The sequence below is a fragment of the Histomonas meleagridis genome (assembly GCF_020186115.1).
Source record: "Histomonas meleagridis strain 2922-C6/04-10x chromosome Unknown contig_27, whole genome shotgun sequence".
Taxonomy (NCBI): Eukaryota; Parabasalia; order Tritrichomonadida; family Dientamoebidae; genus Histomonas; species Histomonas meleagridis.
Window position 1 is genome coordinate 756977 of NW_027150844.1, and position 18670 is coordinate 775646.

Sequence of the window (18670 nt, forward strand, 5' to 3'; positions counted from 1 at the left end):
AGCGAAACAAAAATTAGTTAAATTATATAAATTATTTAAATCGATATTTAAAAAAACTATTAAATCATTTTGCATTATATTTTTATTATATATTTCAAGTGAAAATTTTAAATGTTCAATATCATTATATAAATAAGAAGAAGCTATAGGTATTAAATTTTTAAGTTTTGTTTTATCATGAATTAATATTAATTCATCGCGTATTGATATCCATAAGTTATACGCGAGATTTGATTTATATAATATGAAAATATCAGTGAAATATTGATCAAAAGTTTGATATTGTAAACACATCGATGGAAGATATAAATTCGAGGAAAACAAATCAATAATAAATTCCTTATCAAAATATGATGAATTTAATCCAAGAAATTTACTAAATTCTGGTGTTGCACATGGATTATTAATGTCATTATTCGAATAACTCGAAATATTGGCTTGAATTCGTAATAAATAACTTCGAAACTTTCGTTCATATGGTTGAATGTATGTGAATATTGTCGATATTAGTTCATGGAAATATTGCGTATCAAAAATTCGAAGTGTTAAAAATATGCATAATGGAAATGACTTACCAAATATGGCTGTAACACATGAAGTCAATCCAAGAATTCGAAAAATGTAATTTTTGAATAGTTGATGCAAAATAACCGTTTTTTCTTGTTGTTTTTTAAATTCTTTGATGATGTCAACTGAATGAAGAAGTAAATCACTAACAAAATGCCCTTTATCTTTTGATTGCTCAATTTGTTTGGAAAAATTTGCAATATGAGGTGAATAATTAATATAGTTGGTGAGAATGTTAAATCCAAAAAGATTAATAATTCTTCCAACTTCAGGTTGATCGTAAAATCCAAAACAAAGTTCATAAAAACGAAATACATTTGACTCAAAATCAAGATGAATTGATAAGGGATATTTCTTACCATAAGAAAGTTCTATGTGTTTTTGAATTAAGTTGAAGTTTAGCTTCATTGTTTTAGGTGATTTTTCATAAAATTCAAAATCATAAATAATTAGAATCAATGATAAAATTACAAAAATCGCATGAATTTCATCAGGTTGCGAATGACATTCAAGCATTGGTAAAATAAAATTCTCTAAAAGTTGATAATTTTTAAACATTTTTAATGATTGGTTATATATATATGATGAATTTTGTTGTAAATTTGATATATTTAATTCAACTAGTTCATCAACTATGATTGGTTGGTGGTAAGAGTTTGCTAAGCGAATAATTTTATCACTATAATTTGATTCTAATTGATCTTGTTTTTGTATGAAATAATTAAAAAATTCGACTCCATTAATTGATGATTGTTGATATAGTAAAACCCCTATCTTTATCTTATCTGATTCTGTGAGTTGTGTTTCGGACTTTGTTATTTCGTTCAGAAGTCCCTCCATTTAGGAGCTTGACCGTTTATTTATTCCTCAAATAAATTTCTTAATAATTATCATTTTAAATCAATCGGATCTATATAAATGCACACATTCTTGTCTAACAGATTCCTTTAATTGTTGTTTTATTGTTAACAGGATATTTATTGCCAAAAACCTTCTCTATCCAATTAGACGTTCTTAAAAATATAGGTACTAGTACCAAAGCATGTGTAGCTATTAATAATGTCCAAGCTCTTTTAAAGAAGGTTTTACAGGTTATAATGAATCACATTCATGTTTTCCATAAATGGAAATCTGTTCTTGGTTCTCTAAGGGCACTATAAATTTATAATATGAAAGATTTATGCATTGACGATGAAGCATTAAGTTTTTCATGTACTTGGTCTTCAGCTTAAGGTATGGTTTGCCAACCAATTGGGATCAAAAGTGAAAAGTTAAGCACCAAAAAAATTGCAAAAATCCAATACGAAATTTCGCATTAATGCCCCATCATTATATAGAATCAAAGAGCTCTTTTCTATGCTTTTCGAATTGGAACAGCTTCGTCACAAGTGTTCTTACATATGAAAACTCAATTATAAAAGAGAAAAAAACTATTCCAATTCGCAGGAATCTAATCATCAAAATACTCCAACATTTCATTTGTAAAAATGGCCTTCGTCTAATAAAAGCAGCATTTTTGCCATGACTAGTTAAAAAAAGTTTTGCTCAACCCAAAATTAAAATCTTTGTAATTAATGTTTATATGTGGGATAAAAGGAAAAGTTGTAAAAACATTAATATAACGATAATATCCTGTAAAACATAAAGTTTCATTTATATATTCATAATTTCCATTTCTAATTATATATGCAATTAAATCAAATTTGATATTAGAATTACCTTGACTTTGATAAATTGTTAATAGTTAAATAACCGTTAATATTTGAGCACCAAAAAAATTCAAAGCACAGAAATTTTCAGAATAACGATAAATATTTTGAATATCATGAGGAAACCGCCGGCGTTTTAAAGTGTATCGTCGATGTAAAGTACTTATTTCATTCAATTTTGAACTCGAGTTCAAACCCCATATAAACCTTTGAAAGAATTTTTGCCAAATCAAAATTAAAATTCCAACAAGTCAAGTGATTAATATTTGGAGTTGTCAAACGTCTCGTTTTTGTCATCATCCGAATTAAACAGAATCATTATTAATTTTTCAATTGAAAAATCTAGACTTTCTATATAAATTAATATGTTTTACTTTAACAACATTAACAAAGAGATGTATAATTATGTTCGCTTTTTGTTCTAAGCCATCATTTTTCATAACATTGTGTGATGTTATGAGATACCCACCTTATTGGAAACCAATGTCCCACTGGGATTTAAGTTCTTCAACCATATCATGAACTTCAATAGGTTCTCCAAGGAAATTCATGTTATTAAAAATATCTGTATCAAAGAATTCAGGAAATTGGAAGTCATTAAAATTAACCTGTTTATCATTGATGTTTTGTTGTACTTTCTCAAGTGGTGGTATTGGGTCATTTGGGTTTTCGAGGATATAAGGTTTAATTTTCCCATTCTCTTTTATAATATTCCCCTTTTGATCTAAATAATATATTTCTTTATTGTTGTCATTGTGGAATGTGATGAAGTGTGCTTTTATGTGCCTTGTTGGTCTGCCTGGCTTCATGCCGAATGGGAATTGTTATTTGAATTGACCAAACAAATATAAAGTACTCAAAAATGAGATTTTCGTTCAATTTTGAGTAAGGGGATTGGGCTCATTTGAATTTTGAATTATCAATGGCTTGAAAAAAATTAAAACTTCAATTGAAATTTTTAACAAAAACTCCAAAAAATGCTAACTCACATCACACAAAGAATACAAAATGGGTATTATATAACTCTCCCATGTTTCAAACATTATGAGGAAGTGTAATAAATCCATTTTTTCAAGTTAATTAAATATAACGGAAAAGAAGAAAAATTGCCGTATCAACAAAAATCAAAATAATTTCGAGGAAAATACAAACATCTGTAATTAAGTTCATAAATAAAGGTTGGAGCTTATAAAGTAATATAATCAAACAAAACGTGAGTGATAGTAAAGGACAATGTATTCAAGTTGATTTTATTGATTAATAAAACAATAAACTATCTATACTTCTGTTGAAACATGGATTGGTGATTTGTCAATGTGCTTTTGGAGACGAGAAACAACACTTTTGAGTCGTTTCTCCCATTCTTCTTCAAGAGAAGAGGATTTTTCTTTGTACTGTTTGTCAACCCAATTCCTTAAGTCCAGTGCAATATAACCGATTAAAGAATCTTTGTTATTGAATAATACTGCATTATCACAAATCAGATAAAGATCATCAATAAAATCCTTTACCTCAAGATATTGATTGCTTGTAAGCTTTTTGCGCATTGTACTAAAGTCCATTGGATTTTTGATTATGTCGTAATAATTTTCTGCACCATCACGAACAGGATCAACAGGATTCCTAAAAGGTATTGTTATTTTCCATTTTCCAAGATCAGTTAAGATTTTATCGCACCAGATTTTGTCATAGTCGGTCAAAGGCATTGGAACTATTTTCTCACAAAAAATATTCGACAATTTAATTTCAAAGAAAATAAAAATGTTGTTTATGAGCTAAAAATAGCAATTTATACTTAAATTATGTTAATTTTCATTGATCTTTTGGTTGCGTTTTTGTTCGTAATCCAATTTCATAGCAAACACATTTTACTAACCATAAAATAAGTTCTATATGAGTTTTTATATTATAAAAGCACTTAAAATATCTTAATTTGTCTTTTTCATTTCTAAAATTAAACATTTGAAACAACTGTCTCCATACGATGGTGGACAAAATAGATATTAAAAATCGTCAAATTTGAATATTTCATCAATTTGATTTGTTGATTTGATGAGTTATCAAAATTTCATTTCAAAGCATTCAACAAATTTGCCTCATGCCTTTGGGTTTTCTCTTTTATTGCATCTTGATAATTTTGGAATTGTTTTTTTAATTCAACATTGTTCATTGCAAAAAGGTTGTCAATTTTCTCAATATCATGAGAATATATCGTACTTAATGGAGAAGGAATATAACGCCCATTTTTTACATCTTCATTAATTGGTTTAGTTGCTTCTAATAAATTATTTGCCCTTTGTTCAAGAACTTCACATTCCTTTACTTTACGCTCAAGGTCTTTCTTCATTTCGTTTAACTTTTTCCCCATTTGTTGGTTAAAAACTTCAACATCAGGGAAATCCATTTTGTCCAGTTTGAAAATGTAAAGTACACAAAGTACGAAACCAACCGTAAAATAAATAAATGGTTTACTTCAATAAATGAAAGGTTTATTTTGTAGTGGAAAGAAGGATTTATCCCTTTGTTCATAACATCTTTCTCTTTTTTAAATACTCAATCAAGATGAATCTTGTTATTTCACTCATCATTTGGGAAAAACTCTGATTGAACAATTAAATCAATAAATTCATCACATGTTTCTTCGAGAAGATTTGCTGTTTGTTTCACTATATTTTCTGTTATTACATCTGCGAGCTTGTCAAGGAGGGGGCCTGAATAAAAGTAAGGATCTTTCCATATTTGCTCGTTTTGAATCATTGAATATTTAGAATAATCATCTTTCTGTCGTTGAATACGCTCAATTTTTTGTCTAGATAATCCTCCTTTTCTTTTAATTGGTGTCTGCTCAGTAATTTCCTTAAAATCCATTTTACTTTTGTATTTTTAAACGTGTGCATTTGGGGTGAGTCAAATCAAAGTGCAACGTTATGGGCAAAAAATATCAGTTGTTCCTCGTGCTTATAATGTAAGGGAAGATCCTCCACCATAAATAATACCAGAAGTTCAAATACCAAAAAACTTAAACCAATTTTTTTTTCTAATGGATTCCGGAAACATTTAAAGGCTTAATCAACACATTTCAACCATTGAATAAAATCTCAGCGCCAATGTCTAAACTTCAACGTTAATTACATTGCTGGCTAGCAAAGAATAATCCAATCAGTAGGACCATAAAACTATATCAACTTCAACACTCTTCACATGCCGCCCCTCACGAGCTCTCTTTCAAAGGCACATGACGCAGATTAAGATCTTAATCAAAAATTAAAGTTCCATTAATAATGGGTACAATTTGTTTAACCAATACATGTACAATTTAGTTATAAAATACCTAACAATTTTAAGTATGTTGTGCATACCATGAACAATTGAGAAACAACAATTAAAGTTTTGTCGATTTCAAATCCATGATATATTACATAAATTACCATATCCACCTGATTTTGGATCTTGACCTTTATTTGTTGGTCATTATCAATTTCAACATGAACAATTTTGTAATTAATGTTGCTAATGCTTGATGAACATTAATATTTTTGTGCGATGAAGATTCGTAGAAAATAAAGTTCTTTTTTGCTGTGTTCATTTTTGTAGATATTTCTCTCATTTCTTCATAAACACATTTTAATCATATAAGCATTATTGTAACATTTTGTTTGCTGTTTTTATTGTGTTTTTACCATTTTGGAATAGCCATAATAGTGGGTTGTTGGGGAAATTAACACAAAGCTAAATTTTTTAGAAGCTATTTTTTTCACCAATATCTTCATATTCTTTTCCACATTTTTAACCAAAGATCTTTTAATTTGTATAATAAAACTTCCAATTTTAAAGGTTTGATAAGAATTTTTTTTATTGACATAATTTCAATGTATGCTGATACAAAAAATCGTTTAAAATCATTAAATTTATTCAATGTATCAAATTCTTTGAATATATTTATCATCATTTTATAGCAAACAGAATAGAAGGGGAAAAAATCTGAATTTTAGAATCCATAAAACTGTCGGCAGTTTTCTCTTATTGTTATGAACGCAGTTTTTTCGTCGACGTTATGAATCTCGGCCATCTTCTTAATGATGACGGGTATGTATCCTGGGTTTGAAGCCTTACCGCGGTACGGAACAGGCGCCATGTAAGGCCCATCTGTTTCTGACAATAATCGATTTAATGGAACTTTTTTACATGATTCACGAACCAAGTTCGACTTTGGAAATGTTAAAACACCGGTGAAGCCAAAGTAAGCGTTTGTCCATTTTTCTAAAATCTTTTCAACAAGCCATGGAGAATCAGTATAACAATGAATGTGAACTTTGTGATCTTTTGGTATGGCACGTTCAAAAACTTCAAGCGTGTCCTTTTCTGCCTCTCTTGTGTGAACAACTATTGGCATACCAAGATCGACTGCAAGTCGACATTGCCTTTCAAAAATGGCCATTTGGACATCTCGAGGTGAGTTATCATAATGGTAATCAAGTCCAATCTCTCCAAGTGCTATGACACGTGGATTCTGAAGATGTTTTTTAAGACATTCTTCAAGTTCATCATTATATGAAATAGCATTGTGAGGATGTATTCCTAGAGCTCCCCATATTTTAGGGTTTCCTTGGTCAATAAAATTCAAAGCTCCATCAAATGAATCACTGAAAACAGTTAAACATCCTGCAAATCCTGGTGGAAAAGTTTTTGCATACTCTTCAAAAGGCCAATTGAGAGGCTTTTTGATCCTTTGGTAAATGGAATCTAAGTGTGTATGAGTATCAACATATTCGAAAATTTCGGCCATTTTTTTTACTTTTCATATCACATTTCACGTATGGAAACAAGACAAAATTCTCTTAAAATTCTGAGTGAAAATAATATAAAATTAACGAAAGAAGTGCCCTTGCTAGATGCAAGCACATTCAAAATTAGATCTACTGAGCAAATGCTTCATCGAGCTATTGCTTTATACATAATTGGAACATATTCGGACAATTTATTGCAAAATTGCCCAGTCAAAGATGCTCAAAAATTTGTTCAAAAGTTTATCACAAGATATAACAGCGAAGATTTCTTTTCACCAAAAGAGAAAGAATTTTATGACAACCCAAATCCTTCACAAAATGAAATAGGCTTTATTTGTTGGCGCTGGGAAAGTCTATATGTACTTCTGTGGTGTCTTGGGCTTATTGAAAACATTGGAATTCCCAAAAATCCATGCGAAGTTTTCCAATGCAGTCGTCCATTTTCTAAATATCGTTTTACACATGATTTAACAGCTGCCATGAAGCCAAGAACGGCTGAGGAGATAATTGGTAAGAAAGATCTTGTGCTTTGTTGCATGGAATCTGAAGAAAAAGATTCATTTGACTTGGGAGTCATAACCGGATGGAATAACATTCTCGACTGGATACTTAATAATGATAAGGAATGGGACGTAATAACACCACCTCCTCAATAATAAAAATAAAATTTTTAATTAAAATCATTTTCAAAAATATCCAAATTGAATTTGATCAAATGCATGCGCGTTCATATTTTTGTTGAAGCCACAACATTTTGATTTATACTGGAAAAGAAATTCAATCAAGTGATGATTTGATAAATTCATTTCTTTTGGCGATTTTTTTATTTGGCATATAATGTTTTAATGATAGTTTTTTAGTCAAAACAAATGAAAACCATTTATATTCTTACGGATAAGGAAGTGCATATAGGTCTTAATTGCATAACTAAATTTTTTTTGATCTTAAGAGCATACTTAAAATTAAAAATTTATTGATACAAAATTAAAAATCGCTTATTATTTTTTCATAGTCTTCGGTTGAGAAAAAAATAATAGCTGTTTACAGCTAACATGTTAAGAATTTTCTTTTGATTTTCTTCGAGATTCTACTTCATGAACCAATGCTATCATTTCTTGCTTCTTATCAGATACTTTTTGCTTTATATCTGCTTTTTTGAGTTCAGCCTCTGTAAGAAGATGAAGTAAAATTTCACATTTTATCCTAAGTTCTTCATTCTTTTCTTTTAAATTTTGTAATTCTTTTTGGGAAATTTTGGTATTGCCCGTATCTGATATTTTTTTGTTGGTCCAAAAATTGTTTTCCCAAGTTAAACATGTATCAGCAATATTTAATGAAATTGGGATATTGGAATTCCAGTATTTTGTTATATTGAATGTCTGAAATTTCTTCTTTTTACTACTTGGTTTTGTCCATTTCGCAACTCCTTTCATGATTTCTTGATTAAAAAAAATTGAGGTACTCCAAAAGTACGTTTTGAAATCCAATAAATGGATGTAATCTTTCGAAACAAACTTCTTGCAGAGTATTCACGTGCAGATTTAGAAGAAGAATTTATTCGGTGTTGTGAAGAATTAGATCAAAAAGCAAAAGAAATCAATAAGCTAGAAAATCAATCTCGATTCTATGACAAAAAATTCGATAGATTAAATCAAGATATTGAAGATTTAACAAAAGTTCCAGTATGTTTTGATGGAGCACATGCACCAACAGCATTTCGACAATCTCAAGCTATTGTAAAAAAATTACAAGATCAAATCAGCGAATTAGAAATTGAACTTGCACAAAAGCAAGCAAAGCGAAATCGCATAGCAGATGAAGTTAAATATTTCAAATCGTTACTCAGTTTTCCTGCAAAACGATTGAAAAATACCACAAAAACACAAAAAAAGACAGTTGACGAATTAATAAAAATGTTAACATATTTATTAACGCATAACCTTGTTGAACCAGAGATGATTCCAAGGGTTGAAGCAGCAATTGAAATATTAAAAAGAAATTTCGAAGCTGCAATATCACCTTTAAGAGAGCTCGCAGACCTTTTCGGACTTAACTGTCCATTGTTTGATGTTTTTGATAAACTTCAAGAAATTAAAGATAGAGATTCTAAGATTGAGGCTCTTCGACAAAAACTTGCAGAGCTTCGACAACGTAATGATGAAATGGCTAAGGAACATCAACGAATGCTTGAACAATATAAAGAAGAAGCGGATCAAAATTCCAAGAAATACAAAGATATGATGAACATGCAAAATGAAAAAGAAGTTCTTGAAGCAGATTTAACTCGCCTTCAAGAGCTCCAAATCATTCTTAATGGGCTTAAAAATGAAATAAAGCTTATTGAAGAACAGATTGAGAAACTTAAGAAAGAAAACGAAGAAAATGCAAAACGGTTAAAGGGGCACCTCGAAGAATCCGTTAACAAACTTTTAGAAGAATTAAAAGCTTTAATTGACCACAACACTGCTTTAAGAGCATCAAATAGCAATATCCAAAAAGAAGAAGAAAACATAGAGAAACAATATGGAGACGCAAGAGATCGTGCTCTGGAAATTGAAAAATTATCACAACAACTTCAAAATGAATATATGAGTCTTCGAACATATTTCACCAAAATGCTTTCTGGCACCAACAGAGATCCATTTGAAAATAAGAAATTTGAAGACTTTTTAATTCAAATGTCTAATAAAGAATGGAAATTCGAAACGATTCAACAATATAATGATGACATCGAGCAACTCAATGTTCGTAAGGATCTCATTACAGAAAAATTAGAAAAATACGAAACAATCCAAACAACATTACAAGATAAACTCAAAAGCATATCACAAGTTGTTTCAAGTATGGAATCCACTGTCGCAGAAATGCAACTTGATAACGCTAAACCTCCTCCAACGACTCAAGAAGTCAAACAACAAGATTATTTGGAATGTTTACCGCACGTTCAATTCAACCAAAAACAAGTTGTGGAACTCGCTGACGATGAAACTGCGATAATGTTAACATTTTTGGATTTCCATCTTGCAGATGGATTAATTCGATCACCAAAATCCAAAATTTTCCTTGTAATTGACTTTTACACTAATAAAAGCCAATCAACAACTTATGTATCGCCATCTGATGGTACATTTGATTGTAGTGTCATGTTTCCATGTGTTAATGATTCGCAATTGCGCGATTATGTTGAACATGGAACAGTTCAAGTCCAATTGTACGCTGCGCGTGGAGTACAATATGACGAAATCGGATCGTCTGAGTTTTCGATCCAGCCATTCGCAAATGGTATCGATTCTTTTGCATCAAAATTTACGTTGAAATCGAAAAAAACAAATAAAGAAGTGGGAACTGTTGAATATGAGGCACAACTTTATATACCTCTTATTGAAAAATAAAATGTGTTTTATGGTTATAATAAAATTGTTATTAAAATTCTTTCTATTACAAGTTTTTTTAAATTGTTAACGAAAAAATTTTATAAAATTTTAAGCTGAATTAGCGTATCAAAAATTCTATGAAACTTGTTGACATTTTGGATAATGCGAGGTTTACGCAAACCGTCTTCATAAAATGATGATTTTTGGGCGAATTTATTAAACACCATGGTGAGACCCCAAGACTTATGACCGTGTCAGGTTAAGATTAACTGGTGATTTACATAATTCAAATGAGAATAAAACTTTTGCATAAAGTTTACAAAACAAAGAAATGTGTAATGAAATATGGTTCTTAACGTGTTCCTATTGTTCCGTTGAGCCTTTTGCAGCAGTTGAAGCTTGGCGTACCTAATAAATCAGATAATTTACAAATCTTTAAAAATCTCGAAACAATTGTTTTTAACATAAGTAAGGAAAATGTAGAGTTTTCTGTGGAACAAACCATGAATTTATATTTTTCAAATTATCCTTTATCGTTCAACTATGTTATAGTCTTGTTAATTTATTCTGCTCTTAAATGTAATGTTGATAATTATAAAGCATATATAAATTATTTAAGATTAATCCAAATGAAGGAAGATGAAATTTATTGTTGCAATCCCAAAATTATTGATATTTTTGGATCATTTTTAACAGAAAACTTAACAAATGAATATTATCTTATTAAAAAAATGCTTGAAGAAAAAATAATTGACATCAATAAAGTTAAGGAAAATCAAATATTTGAAACCACAGAACAACCTCAGAAACGGGACAATTCAAACAAATTATTAGAAATAATTCGAGATGATAAACTTGATGAACTTCAAGAAATATCATCACAAACAAATTTTGATTTTAATCAAACAATTGAACCATCACTTTATGAAAAATGTTCTTTTATTAATCACTATAATGTTACATTAATTAGTTATGCAGCATTTTTTTCATCAGTTAAATGTTTTAAATATTTACTTATGAATGGAGCAAAAGTGGATAATACAGGTAAATATGCAGTTGCAAGTGGAAATATTGAAATCATTCATTTATGCGAACAAAATCATTCATCATTTGGAGGTGCATATGAAACAGCAATTAAATTTCATCGAAACGATATCTTTAAATATATTTATGAAAATAAATTAGAAGAAAATTCAACGGAAGATAATAGCAGAATTTCCCTCATAGACATATCTTTTAAATATAGACATTCCAAGCATCAACCACTTGAGCTATTTTGTGTGAAATATAGTAATTATGAAATCCTTTCTTTTTTGAAAGATTATGGAATAAAATTCGATGAAACTGTATTTAATGAATCAGCAAAAATTGGTAATTTGTTTCTCGTTGAATATCTCATTGAAGATAATAAAGTTCCTAAAGATATTTTACTTTTCTCAGTGCAATCAGGGAATATAGAACTTGTTAAATACATTCTTGAACATTATGAAATTGATATCAATTCTAAATCTATTTATTCGTTTTATTTAAAATTAATTTTAATAAATTTATATTTCTAAATAATATTTGGAAATTATTTGAATTATTTTGGACAGCACTTATGTTTGCTTCTTATAAAGGTCATACAGAAATCGTAAAATTACTTCTTGAACAAAAAGGAATTAATATTAATGCTAAAGATATTTTTTTGTTTTATTTGATATTTATTTTAATAATTTTATATTTCAAAATAATATTTGGAAATGATTTAAATTATTTCAAACAGCACTTGGTTTTGCAGCTATAATGTCATTTAAGAAAGGATACGATGAAATTTTAAAATTACTTCTTGAACAAGAAAATATTGATGTTGATGTTAAGGATGATTTTTCAAGAAATTATATGGAATTTATTAATTTATTTTAAAACATTACTTATGCTTGCAACAGAAAAAAATAAAATTGATACCGTCAAATTAATTCTTAAAAACAAAAAAATTGATTTAAATATTAAGGAAAATATTCATTTTTTTTTATATAAGGTTTATAGTAAAAATTATTTGGAATTTATACATAACATATTGGACATCACTTATGATTGCATTATTTAATGGTTATACTGATATTGCTAAATTACTTCTTGAGGATAAAAGAACTGACATTAATACTAAAGATATGCATTCGTTTTATTTAAAATTTATTTAAGTATATTCTAGATTCAAAATAATATTTGGTATTTATTTACTCAATAAAAAACTCCACTTATTTTAGCAAGATCAAAAGGTCAAAATGAAATTGTTCAAATAATTCTTGAAAAAGAAGGAAACATTTCTGACCAGCAAAATGAAAACAATACAAACGGATTTGGTTTACCTGCAAATGATCAAACATCAACGAATAGCACATATAGTTTTGGTTTACCTACAAATAATCAAACATCAACTAATAGCACATATAGTTTTGGTTTACCTACAAATAATCAAACATCAACTAATAACACATATAGTTTTGGACATTCAAAAAACCGCTACGATGAGGATGTGCGAATCATGCTCGGATTTTATCATTGAAGGAGGAGCTGCCGTCCTCGAAATAAATTGTTTCTTTCTTCCCATCCAATACATTTAATGACAAAGCCAATGAATGTAAATAACATTGTTCCTCAGCGTAAATACTTTGTTTGCTTTTCATTACGTTTGGGTAGTTCATTTGTTTTCGGTTTAACAAGTCGATATAAGTGAAATCCAAATTATAACCGCAATTACATTTATTATGATGTGGGTCGAAAGCCATTACGTCTATTTAATTTTAGGTTCAACAAAACGGCGCAAGAGAAATGTTGTAAACAGTCTGTACCCCATATGCACTTCAAAGGGGCTCGGCAGAAGGCATCCTGTTTAACACCTCTAATATTTTCACACATGGAAGGTGGCTACTCCTGTGATTATAAAATCGGAGCAGGATTCGCATTCCATGCGCGCTTTTTTGAATTGCGACAATTCAAAACGATCAATTTCGACACAATAAGCAACCACTCGTTATAAACAACGATAGGTTTTTCGTCGAACCGATTTTTCTAACAAATATTTGGGACTTTTCATTTTTTCTATCACAATTAAACTTTTTGAATTTATTTCAAAAACTTCAATTTTTTGAACTAAAAATCGACGTCATAAAAAAAGCATAAAGTATTCAATTTAATTGTCCACTTTCTTCCAGAAAAAAAAACATTTTTTCATTTTTTTATTATTCCGAGGGTTGGACATTCTGAGATGCGAACAATGACATTGGTAAAGTTGCTATGTCCGATGTAAAAGTTTCTTTTTTATTTATAGGTCTCATATAATAAGACTTTCTTGGTATTATTGGGATTTCCGACAAATATCTAAAAGCGAATTGATCTGGGATACTTACGAAATAATCTTTCAAAATCAGATCAACAAACCCACTTGTTTTCATTGGGTTATTTCTTACAGTATATATTTTCTTTAATCTTAATATTATTTCCGAGTCGTTTGTATTTGCTGATGCAACTTCATATACGATAGCCGCTTTATCATAAAATTCCTCTAACTCATACGTGAGTCCGAGGTTAAGCCAAGCCTCTGTGAATTTGATATTAATTTGCAAAGCCCTTTGGAACGCAATTTGTGCGTTAGAATATTGTTTATTATTTAAATATAAATTCCCTAAACAGAACCAAAAAGGAGAATGATAAAAAAAGAATTGATAACATTTTGATAAGAACATGTGTGAGTTATTAATATCATCCAGTTTTAAACATACTAATCCTGCCATAAAATATAATAATGGATCAAAGCCAAAGTTAGATAAAGCATCATCAATAACTGTTTTGATTTTGCTGAGATCCTTTTCGGTGGTCATTTTGTGGATACAGTATTGTTGAACAACTTGAAGATTGTTCGGATTATTCTTTCTAAGAGTTTTATATATTTCATGCGATTCTAACTTTTTTTGATCAATATATGAAAATGTTTCAGCAAGTTGTAAAAGAAGATCATTTTGTTCAAGCCCAATAAGTTCGGGATTAACTAAATCAAAATAATGAGATGATTCTTCATATCTTTTGCAAATGCGACAAAGAATTCCAAGACGAAAGAAAACATCTTGAATAAAATCAAATCGTTGATTAAGTTTAATGATTTTTTCAAGGTTGTGAATGGCTTCACTATAATGTTGGAAATGCGATTGAAGAATACCCATGGAATAGCAATAATAAACATTTTTCTCTGTAATTTGAGGTGGTATTTGGGAAAAATATTCAAATGAGTGAATATAATCACCTTTAGACAAATAACAATAACCTAATGTAAGCTTGCTTTGATAATCTTGAGGAGAATTAGAATATTTGATTTCATTTAATGATCTTTGAATGGCAAAATCGATGCCTGTCGAAACAATACCTTTTTGATGTGGATCTATACCTATATCATATTTGATAGAGTGTTTGCCAATATAATTTTTTGTTTCTGTTTCACCAAGTTCATTTAAGATATCATATACAACACGATATGCAATTACACATTTCTTATCAATTTCATTCAAAAGGTCGGAGTTCAATTTAATACATTTTTGCTCCTCTTCTTCTGATTCAGAATTGCTTCTGCTTTCCCAAACATCCATGAGGACTGCCCCAAGATTGATAAGTTTATTTAACTTTTGCCGACCACACAAACGTATCGTTTCTGGATTTTTTAGTGAAAAAATGGAAAATGTAAAAGACACCTATAAAAATGCAAAATGGTACAATTGTTGTTGGCTTGCAAGAGCTCCAAAATATATTTCAGCTTATGGGTTTGCTATCAGATTATTCTTTAACCCAATATTAATGAGCTTATTGATCGAAAATATTTTTGTAATTCTTCATTTCAGTAATTTTAAACATAAAGAAGAGATACATGATATACTTACTGAACTTCATCATCTTGTTATGCTCCCAATGGTTACTTTAATTGGATTATACACAATTTTTAAACAAAAAAGACCTGGTCAGAAACTGGTAAATGGTAGTTACAAAATGATCGGAACTTTATATGGTATGCCTTCAGGAGATTCAATGTATGGTGCAATAATATGTTCATTATTATTTTCCAAATCACCTTTATTCAGTATATTTATCTGGCTTTCTGTTTGCTCTTCCAGAGTTTTAGTTGGTTATCACAATATTCAACAAGTTACAGTCGGAAGCATTTTCGGATTTTTATATGTATTTCTCAAAAATGGATTAGACAAAGAATTATTCATAGTAATCAACTGGGTATTAGCAGCTGTACTTCCAACTCTTGTATTTTTTGATGACAATTTAATTGAAGTCAGCAAATTTGATTACAATAATTTACAACTGTGGACCATCGCAGATTGTTCATACTTAACATTTGACATTCTGTACTGTGCACCTGAAAAATTAAGTCTACTCAGCTGTTCGGATGGTTTGAAATTAGTAATCTCATTTTGCGGATCATTCTTTTGGCTTGTTTTATATCAATATTTACTTAGGAACGGAATTTCAGTAGCCAAAATGTTACATAGAAAATAAAATAATTTATTATTTATTCATAAATCTAATTTGTTGAAAATTAAAAATAATTTTAATCTTTCAGCATAAAATGATTACGTATTAGAGGTTAAATTTAAAAAAAAAATCCTCAAAATTATCATTTTCAAAAAATTCGAATTAACACAAAAATACGATGTTAGATCATAAGGCATTAACATCCACATTGTAAGCACCACTCGAAAGTCTTTTCTTTGGGGTTTAATCGAACGGTTTCGTGTCGTTTGGTCTTTGGCCAAGGGTCACCCCATTCAAAACTGTTGTATTCAAAAGATTTTCATTCAATTATTTTTTTTTGAATGTACTTTTGTTTTTCGATTGAAATTCATTGAAAAATTTCAATAGAATAATTAGTTTCTCTTTTGATGTCCGCATTTACTTCATTTTTTTGAGGAATGTTCACTGGAATTAAGGTTCATGATGATTGCATGCCTGTATTCAACGACTTCAAGATTGGCCACAAGTACAGCTATGTTCTCTTTACTTTCAGCGATGACGAAAGATTTATCATTGTTGACAAAACAGGACCAAAGGGAAGTACATACGACGACTTTCTTGCTGACCTCCCAGAACGCGATGTCCGCTTTGCTGTCTATGATTACGATTTCACGAATGATGACGGAAATCTTCGCAATCGCCTCATATTTGTCTCGTGGGTTCCAAACGCTGCGCCCGCAAGAAAGAAAATGATCTCTGCTTCGACAAGAATATCCTTCAAGAATGCACTCCCTGGCGTAGGACCTAGCATCCAAGCAAACAATCTCGCTGATCTCAATGAGGAAGAGGTTCGCGCAAGGTGCCTCGCATCAATGAAGTAAAGGTCTAACCTTTCAAATCTTTTTTATATTTGGACTGAAATTATTCTTATGAACTTCCTTTATGAAATTATTTCTTCAAGATCATTTATGCTTTGAAATGCTTAAACTATTTCTACGATATATAGTAACCATGAATACAACTTTTTTAAATATCAAATTATATGAACAAAAAAAGAATTATATATCTGTTATAAAAATGGGAAATTTGTTTATCAATGACTATTCGGAGATTTTAAAAAATGTCTTTACCTCACCAAAAACTATTAAATGACAATTAAATTACAAATAAAAATAATTATGATGAAAATGAAAAATCACAAAAAATTTCTGAAACTTTTATAACGATTAAATTCAAAAATCGAAATAATTAAAACACAGAAAATTTCATCCCATTTGATTTGTCATGACTTGTACCGATAATAAAAAGTCGAAAAAACATTAATCACAATTCGATATTTATTTCTAGTTCATCACAAATGAACTTCACCAAGTTTTCTTTCTGTAACTTTCCCTTATAATGGATTGGCTTTTTCTTTAGTCCTTCAGCGAACATATATATTGCTGGAGTATTATTTGGGTCTGGCCCCTCCACTCTATCATTTGCTGCCACATTAAACTTGACGAATTTTATATCATTTTTATTTTCCTTTTTAAAAATTTCAGCAACTTCTTCGAATTGGGGCAGAAATTGTTGGTAAATTCTATCCCAATCTTCGAAGTACAGCACAATTACATTTATTTTATTATTAATAACATTTTCTTTAAATGTTTCCGCATTAACTTCTTTCACAGTTCCGACATTATCATCATCGTTTATTTTAGCACTTCGAATAAATGGTTTTAATTTATGCGATTTATAAAGTTCAATGAAGTTTCCAATGTCTTCAACAGTGAACGGATCTTCTTCATTATATAAATATTTCTTCATTTGCCCATTTTTGTTATATACTAAAATCGATACTGAAGGATCTGCATAACGACTAAATCCAAGTCCGGTCATAAAACGATTTCCTGTAACTGCGTCGATAACAGCAATTAGAAATCGTGAATTGTATTGTTCTGATAATTGTAATACAACTTTAAGAGATTCGTCACGTTGTTCTTCTTCAACTGGTGTAAAGAATAAAAGAATTTGTTTGCCATAGTATTGTCGTTGATTTTGTACTTCAAACGTAACATATTTGGGCTCCATACTATATAATAGCCAACGATTTAAGTCTTCGATAGTGGCTGAATCAAGATCGTCAATATACTCGGTTTTAGTATGATCTGATGTGCGATATAAAAAAAGTGTCGGAATGGTTTCAATACCTAATTCATACGCTATGTCAGCATCAGGGCAAAGACCAAATGAATAATTATCCCGGTTAACGTCGGCAAATTTGTAATACTTATCAAATAATGGACCTTCAGGCTTTTCTAAAAAAAGAACAACTGAGCCACTGTTGGACTCAATAAAGTCTTGAGCTATTGAGTAATCATCAAATGTAACAAATGGTATACCTGTACGTGACATCGCAAAATCAACAATTCCTTCGGTGGTTGCAGATCCTGTATACCTACCAACTAATTTCCCATAACGGAAGAAATAAAAACTTTTAGAATCCTTGGTATTTTTGAATGTTTTTTGATTTCGATCACCATCCATTACAGCAAAATAACACCTTGTACCAAGGGAAGATGCGGCACTTAAAAAATCTGATCTTGTACGGAACTTTTGATCTTCATCACTTCCATATTGGACAAGAAGAAAAACGGCTGGTAAATCTTCGAATGCGAATGACATATTTTGATCAGATACATAAAGTATATTTCCATCCAAACGTAATTTCTTTTTCGATTTAATTAAAAAAGGGAAAACA

General features: G+C 29.7%; 7 protein-coding genes across 7 annotated transcripts; 3 read left to right on the forward strand and 4 right to left on the reverse strand.

The window, feature by feature from the left end:
• Positions 1–3553: 3553 nt before the first annotated feature.
• GO595_004701 (Bromodomain containing protein) lies at positions 3554–3982 on the reverse strand (the record flags this gene model as incomplete). Its single annotated transcript, XM_067917862.1, has 1 exon — positions 3554–3982. The coding sequence occupies one exon, from the start codon at positions 3980–3982 to the stop codon at positions 3554–3556; it is 429 nt and encodes a 142-aa protein (XP_067775283.1).
• A 2282-nt stretch (positions 3983–6264) lies between these two features.
• GO595_004702 (hydrolase, TatD family protein) lies at positions 6265–7062 on the reverse strand (the record flags this gene model as incomplete). Its single annotated transcript, XM_067917863.1, has 1 exon — positions 6265–7062. The coding sequence occupies one exon, from the start codon at positions 7060–7062 to the stop codon at positions 6265–6267; it is 798 nt and encodes a 265-aa protein (XP_067775284.1).
• A 141-nt stretch (positions 7063–7203) lies between these two features.
• Positions 7204–7719, forward strand: GO595_004703 (DUF4272 domain-containing protein; the record flags this gene model as incomplete). The annotated part of the gene is made up of 1 exon (XM_067917864.1): positions 7204–7719. The coding sequence occupies one exon, from the start codon at positions 7204–7206 to the stop codon at positions 7717–7719; it is 516 nt and encodes a 171-aa protein (XP_067775285.1).
• Positions 7720–8553: 834 nt separating this feature from the next.
• GO595_004704 (uncharacterized protein) lies at positions 8554–10455 on the forward strand (the record flags this gene model as incomplete). The annotated part of the gene is made up of 1 exon (XM_067917865.1): positions 8554–10455. The coding sequence occupies one exon, from the start codon at positions 8554–8556 to the stop codon at positions 10453–10455; it is 1902 nt and encodes a 633-aa protein (XP_067775286.1).
• Positions 10456–13661: 3206 nt separating this feature from the next.
• Positions 13662–15059, reverse strand: GO595_004705 (TPR Domain containing protein; the record flags this gene model as incomplete). The annotated part of the gene is made up of 1 exon (XM_067917866.1): positions 13662–15059. One exon carries the CDS (start codon positions 15057–15059, stop codon positions 13662–13664), a length of 1398 nt encoding a protein of 465 aa, XP_067775287.1.
• A 1326-nt stretch (positions 15060–16385) lies between these two features.
• On the forward strand, positions 16386–16808 carry GO595_004706 (putative actophorin; the record flags this gene model as incomplete). The annotated part of the gene is made up of 1 exon (XM_067917868.1): positions 16386–16808. One exon carries the CDS (start codon positions 16386–16388, stop codon positions 16806–16808), a length of 423 nt encoding a protein of 140 aa, XP_067775288.1.
• Positions 16809–17250: 442 nt separating this feature from the next.
• GO595_004707 (Protein disulfide-isomerase) lies at positions 17251–18594 on the reverse strand (the record flags this gene model as incomplete). Its single annotated transcript, XM_067917869.1, has 1 exon — positions 17251–18594. One exon carries the CDS (start codon positions 18592–18594, stop codon positions 17251–17253), a length of 1344 nt encoding a protein of 447 aa, XP_067775289.1.
• Positions 18595–18670: the final 76 nt, after the last annotated feature.